Genomic DNA, 6563 nt, shown 5'->3' with positions numbered 1-6563 from the left:
CCCTCCCTCCCTCCCTCCCTCCCTCCCTCCTTCCATCCATATTAGAATCAATACTGTGTAATGGTTCCAAAGCAGAAGAGCAGAAAGGGCTAGCCAATGGGTGTCAAGTGACTTGCCCAGGGTCATACATCTGAAGTCTCTAAAGCCAGATTTGAACCCAGACCTACGCTCTCTAGGCCTGGCTCTCGAGAAGTCCAGTGAACCACCCAGCTGCCCCTACTCCTTTTTATTGATGTAGGCATTTAACACTATAAATTTGCCCCTGAGTCGTGCTTTGGCTTAATCTTCCTAATGCCAAGGACAGTCTCTGTGAGGAGGAGACGTGATGGCTGCTTCCACATGTTTGGAAGGCTATAACATGGAAGATGGATTAGACTTCTTTTGCTTAGTCTCAGGTGGCAGGCCTAGGAGAACATGGAGCACAGGTTGTAGAGAGAGTCTTCAGCTCTCTAACAGTGACAGATAATGTGGATGATGATGATGACGACAATGATGATGATGAGGATGGTGACTGGAATGTGGATTCTTTGTCAGTGGAATTTTTCAGCCATGTCATGGCAGAGACATTTCTGATCATGGCAGACCAATTTCTGGTGCCGTTTGGACTTGACGGCTCTTGAGATCCCTCCCATCCCCAAGATTCTATGAATAAGGGAAGCTCCTTCTTGGCAGAGGGGGTACAGCCAGTTTTCTAAAGCAGATTGGAGATAGGGACACCCATAAACACCAGGGCAGGGGGAAGGGCAGAACATCTGTCTCTGCACTTTGATTTGAGGTGATGGGCAGCTCATGCTCCTAGCAGAAAGGACACTGAGAGGCAATGGAGCCTTGGAGCTAGAAGGGACCCCTGGGGTTATCTAGTCTAAAGTGCATTTTACAAAGGAAAAAACTAAGGCTTCCCAGGACAGGAGGCAAGTGATTTGGCCCCAGCTCACATGGCCCAATGTGGCCAAACTGGGCCAGCTCTTCACCCTTCAAACTTAGGCAGTTTTCTACTCTCCACTCATAGCTAAAAGTTACTTATATAAGTAATAATAATAAAGCTAACATTTATATTTGTTGTTCAGTTGTTTTCAGTTGTGTCCATCTCTTCATGACCCCTTTTGGGGTTTTCTTGGCAAAGATACTGGAGAGGTTTGCCATGTCCTTCTCCAGCTCATTTTACAGATGAGGAAACTGAGGCACACAGAGAGAGTGACTTGCCCCGGGTCACACAACTAGTAAGTGTCCGAGGCCAGATTTGAACTCAGGAAGGAGTTGTCTTCCTGACTCCCAGTCCTGCACTCTCCCCACTGCACCCTTCCTAGAAGTACCTACTGTGTTCGAGGCCCTGGGAGAAGGGCTGGAAGGTAGTGCTAGGACTCTGCCCATTCTGTGCTTAAGGAGCCTGAGACAGAGGCCCAGTGACTGCCCAGGGTCCCACAGCTAGTAAGTGTCTGAGGCTGGATTTAAACAGTTTCCCGACCCCTAGCCCAGGGCTCTCTGAGTGCACCACCAGCTGCCTGGGCAGCTTCTGAATTCAGGCTCCCAGAGTAAAGGTTTCCTCCCCCCAGTGGCCAGTCCGTGATTATGGCCCAACCAGAGTTCTGGCCCCGGATGGCAGACTTGTGTTCCAGGACAGATGGGTGTCCTTGGCTCTCTTCATTCCCCTGCTGGAGCTGCTGCTCCTCCCCAGAGGGCCCCTGGGAGCCCCCCTGGGCATCTGAGGGGCTGACGATGCTCAGATGTCCTTGGAGGGGCCTGGCGGGAGCCGCATCTGTCCAGTGGCATGGCTGGCGTCTGTCCGGTGGCACATCCGTGCCAGACAAGTCCAGGATGCCATTCGGAGACAGGGAGGGTTTCTAAAAGTCGTTACAAATCCGGCTTCCACGGCAGGGCAGCGGCCAGGGCCAGGCAGAGGGGTCCAGTGACTTGTCCGGCCTCACCCAGCTAGGGAGTATCTGGGGCCGGATCAGAACCCAGAACCCCAGAACCTTCTGTCTCTAGGCCCGGCTCTCCATCCACTGAGCCGCCCGGCTGCCCTGCTCGTTAGAGGCTAATGCCGGCTCCCTCTGTCAGAGCGCTCCAGCCCTCTCACCTTCTCTCCCCAGGTCCAGTGCAGGCTGCAGGACGCCGGCGCGGCCATCGCAACGCCACTGCCTTCGGCCAGGGAGGCCCACTTGAGTAATCCTCGCCTTCGGGCACCCCCTCCCAGCATCCCGCCTCGGCCCGGCCCAGCAGCAGGGAAGCCCTAGACGGGGAGAAGCCGCGTCCTCCTGGGGAAGGGCGAGGGCAGCGTGCCCGGGGCAGCGGCTCACCGGGGCTCCCTCTGTCCCTCTGCCCCTCTGCAGAGCGCACCGCGTTTAGTGAGGACGCTGTCCTGGACCTGGAGCGCCGCATAGACGTCTACACGACCCAGCTCCCCCCCCTCACGGCCTTCATTCTGCCCGTAGGTGCCGTCTGTGTGTCTGTCTTGGGGGAGGCGGCTCCACGGCGCCTCCTCGGCCTCACGGCCTCGCCTCGTTTCTCTCTTGCAGTCGGGAGGCACGAGCAGCGCCGTCCTGCACCTGTGCCGATCCGTGTGCCGCCGAGCAGAGAGGAGGTGAGGAGGAGAGAAGGGAGGGGGCGCCCGCCGGCCCTCGGGACACCCCCGCCCAGTCCTGGGGTTCCCCTGGCCTGCTCCCAGCTTCCTCCTCCATAGAAGGGGAGGGCAGGGAAAGCTCAGGCTCTCGGGCCCAGCGTGCCCTTGGCCCGGCACTGCCCTCTCTGGGCCTCAGTTTCCTCATGTGCTCAGTGGGGAATTTGTCCCCCTGAGGCCGTGCTCGTGAGCCCACGAGGGAGCTGTCGGGCTGCCCCGGCCACGTCTCCAAGGCCAAGACCCCGAACGTCTAACGAGTGATGGAGCTAGTCGAGGGAGCCGCAGAGGGATCAGGAAATGAAGCCCGGATCGTTTATCGGGGGGCCCTTTTAGCCCAGAGTGCCGGGGGGGGGGCTTCTCAGCCCCCCAAACCAAAGCCGGGTCCCCCTGGGGTGCAGGCAGCCAGTGACATCTGGGCCTGGTACCGAGGGTGCCATTCTGGGGCCGAGACTCGTTTGTTCTAGCTGCAGCTCTGCCTCCACGAGGGACAAGAACCGTGGTCAGCTCCGTGGATGGAGAGCCAGCCTAGAGGCGGGAGGTCCCAGGCTCCAATCTGGCCTCGCCCTTCCCAGCTGGGTGACCCTGGGCCAGTCACTTGCCCTCTGTTTCATAGTCCTTCCCGCTCTCCTGTCTTGGGACAGTCTAGTATTGATCTAAGACTGGTCCTCCCAAACCCTGGAGGCGGCGCTCTGCTCAGCTCCTCATTTTATTGATGAGGAAACTGAGGCAGGCGGCAGTCACTGCGCCGGCATGAGTCCTCGTCTCCGTCACTCACGGCCCCTCAGCCTGGCTGAGTCTGGGGAACATCCCCGGCTGGGGGGCTGGTGAAAGGGGCAGCCCCTCCCCCAGACACCCCTGGAGTCCCTTCCTGGCCGCCGTGCCCGTCACAGCATGGGGAGTCGGGGCCGGGGGGAGCCCGGCAGTCATCGCAGCTTTCTCTCTCCCTTCTAGCGTCGTCCCTCTAGTCCAGGCCGGCCAGACGGACGCCAGCGTGGCCAGATACTTGAACAGGTAATAAATCCGCAGGAAAGACCCGCACTCGCCGCCGGCTCCCCCTGGGATGCTGAGCTTCATTCGGAAATGGGGGTGCTCGAGCCTGGCGCCCCGGTGTGTCTGCGGTCCTCCAGAGCTCACGTGCCAGGAGCAGGCAGCGCAGACCCCGCGGGACCCCCGCTGGGCTTTGGGTAGAGATCCCGGAACGGTGGGCTGTTTCCTTCTCTGGCTCATTTGACGGATGAGGAAACTGAGGCCCACGGGGGAAGGGACATGTCCAGGGTCACCCGGCTCATGAGTGTCTGCAGCTGGGTTTGAGCTCGGGTCACACAGCCCCCGGCGCCCCCAGCCAGGCCCTCCATACAAGGTGGTTGGGGGGGGCACAAGGTCCCACCCAGCAGGTCTCCCTCCGTGTTTCACGAATAAAGGCACGGATGTCCCGGGACGAGCAGGAGAGCTGGGGGCAGGCGGGGCCCCCCGTGTCGTGGAGGAGGCCCGGCGCGATGGCTGCCCCGTCTGAGGTCAGAGAGGGATGGAGGCCCCAGGCGGGGGGTGGCCTGTCTGTGCAGGGTCACCTCTGGGGGCAGCCTCGGCCTCTCGATCCGGCCCGTCAGCATGCCGTGTGCTGGGCCGTCCTGCCGGGCAGTCAGCCCCGGCGCCCGCCTCGGCCTCCAGTGACGCCTCTCCGCGCCCGGCGGTCAGAGCTGTGTGGCACATGGAGTGGTAGCAGAGCCCTTGGCGTCCGCCGTGGGGCCGGCCGAGCGCTGTCCTGGCTCTGTCTCTCCCCCCCAGACTCAGCGACTACCTCTTCACTCTGGCCCGCTACGCAGCCATGAAGGAGGGGAAGGAAGAAAAGATATACCGCAGGAGAGACGCCCCCGAGGCCGGCCCCTGAGGCACGCTGGCAAACCCTGCAAGGGGAGGAGCCGGCCGGGGGGCCTCCGGGCCCAGCACCCTCCTGCAGAAAGGCCCGACGCCCCCCTGAGATCCCGAGGCACCGAGCGGGGTCTCTGCAAACAGAACTGGAACCTCGGCGGGCCGGGCGGCCCTCCAATAAAAGCAGCGTCCGAGTGTGTGTGACCGTGTGAGTGTGAGGCGGCTTTCACGGGTCTGCAGAGCCTCGAACCTCTGCGGGTCAGCCAGGGGGCCTGAAATGCACCTTTATAAGGGGAAAAGAGGCCCAGAGCCCGGCAGATTGACGGGCAGGGCTGCTGGGCGGGGGAGGGGGCGGCTGGTGGTTCTTCCCCTCCCCCCCCCAGACCCCTCAAAGAGCCAGGCAGCCCCTTGTCCGGAGCAAGCAAACCCTCTGGAGAAGGGAGCATCCAGGGCTGGCAAGTGCCTCCGGACCCCCCCCCAGGACATCTTTAAATGGCCCCTCATCACTCCTGAAGCACCTTCCAAGCATCGGCATTGTGATGGGGTGAGCTTCGAGCTTCCACTCCCTCGTGGGGTCCTCACGGCAGCCCTGGGAGGAGGCCGTCCCCACCCGTGTCCAGCCACTGCCTGCTGGGCTCGACATGTCCACGCCGGGAGCTCGCCAGCCCTCCCGAGGGCGTCCCTGCCCTTCCTGCCTACCCATGTGCCCCCTCGGAGCGCCCCCTCTCCTGCTGCCCTCTCAGGACGGCTGCCCGGGTCTCCCCATCGGTCCTCACGCCACACTGACCGCCCTGAGGGCCCGGAGCCAGCCCTGACCCCAACCTCCCCGCAGCTCCACACTGACCCCGGCCTTGGAAGCCCTTCTCTGCAAGGGCTCTCGCCCAGCTTTCTGAACGCGTCGCTCCCCTCCACCCCCTCTTCTCTTCCAGTCAGATGGCCCAGCCGGCCACACCACCCCAACCCCAATTCCGGACCTGCGTCCGTGTGGGGAATGCCCTTTCTCGGGGCCCCTTCCCTTGGGGCCCCCCTCTCTGCCCATCATCACTGGCTCTGGCGGCCTCCTCTCAGTTATCTTGCGGGACTTTACATAAACCTCCTTACCGGCACGCCTCTTGTGCCCTCGGGAGAACGGAAGCCCCCACTACGGGGTAACTGCTTGGTACCCCCAGCCCTCGCGAGGTGTCCCTGCATTAAATTAGACACCCAAAATCTTGGTGCATTCACCCAAGTCCTACAAGGATTGGCGTCCCCATTCTATAGACTAGAAACAGTCTTGGGGTCCCGCACCTGGTGTCTATGGTGGGATTCAAACCAGGCTCTTTCCTGACGGCGTGTCCGGCATCCCTTCTAATGTTTCACCCCTTAAAACGGGGCGGCGGACACAGCTGAAAGGGCTTTTCTGGCCCTAATTCTTGGGGTCAGACCAAAGGCGATTTCCACATCCCATTCCAAGCACTTTTTCTGGGAGAAGATTCCAGGAGGGGTCCCAGCCCTTGTCGGGGGAGGGAAGGACCTGAAAATTGTCTTTTTGTCGGCCCTCATTCCCGGGAAATGTCTCCAGGCGTTGCGAAGACCCTGAAGCTGAAGAACCGTCTCCGTTCCCCGGGGAATGGCCGAGAGGCCAGCTCGGGAGTCGGGGAGTCTGTGCTTAGCGCAGGGGAGAGGGTCGCCTCCCTTCCACGGCGCCGTTTCTTCTCCGACGGGGACTCGAATGAAGGCTTGGCACGCCTGTCGAGTCCGCACACGCACAGAGCGCCGTGCACACGCCGGTCCATGATACGTCCCGCCATCCCATCATTCCACTTCTTTAACTGATCTTTCATGGCTATCGTTCACGTCCATTTTTCACAGAGCAATTTTCGAAGGCTGAGCTTGTAACCCATCCCGATGACAAACGTCCCCGGGCCGGCTCCCCCCCTCCGCTGCAATGTCACCCCGAGCTGTTCCTCACTCCCTTCCTCCGACAGCCCACCCCGTTTTACAATGGCTCTGCCTCGTGGTCACTGTGGAACCTTTAAGAATTCAGCAGCTTTTCAAATTTAATTGAATACGATTCTTTGTATAATAAATTCTGCGT

General features: G+C 60.8%; 1 protein-coding gene across 1 annotated transcript in view; it reads left to right on the top strand.

Annotated features, from left to right (window-relative positions):
• MMAB (metabolism of cobalamin associated B) overlaps positions 1-4685 on the top strand; it is a 16869-nt gene extending 12184 nt beyond the window's left edge. Inside the window, exons 5-9 of the mRNA XM_044658853.1 lie at positions 2091-2163; positions 2331-2428; positions 2517-2581; positions 3569-3628; positions 4403-4685. Coding sequence (XP_044514788.1) covers positions 2091-2163; positions 2331-2428; positions 2517-2581; positions 3569-3628; positions 4403-4505 — 399 coding nt within the window. The 3' untranslated portion in view covers positions 4506-4685. The remainder of the gene's footprint in view (positions 1-2090; positions 2164-2330; positions 2429-2516; positions 2582-3568; positions 3629-4402) is intronic.
• The last annotated feature ends 1878 nt before the right edge of the window (positions 4686-6563 follow it).

This window comes from Gracilinanus agilis, chromosome 1, assembly GCF_016433145.1.
Source record: "Gracilinanus agilis isolate LMUSP501 chromosome 1, AgileGrace, whole genome shotgun sequence".
In the NCBI taxonomy this organism is placed as follows: Eukaryota; Metazoa; Chordata; class Mammalia; order Didelphimorphia; family Didelphidae; genus Gracilinanus; species Gracilinanus agilis.
The sequence above is the reverse complement of the archived record's forward strand: the minus strand, read 5'-3'. Positions and strand labels throughout refer to the sequence as shown.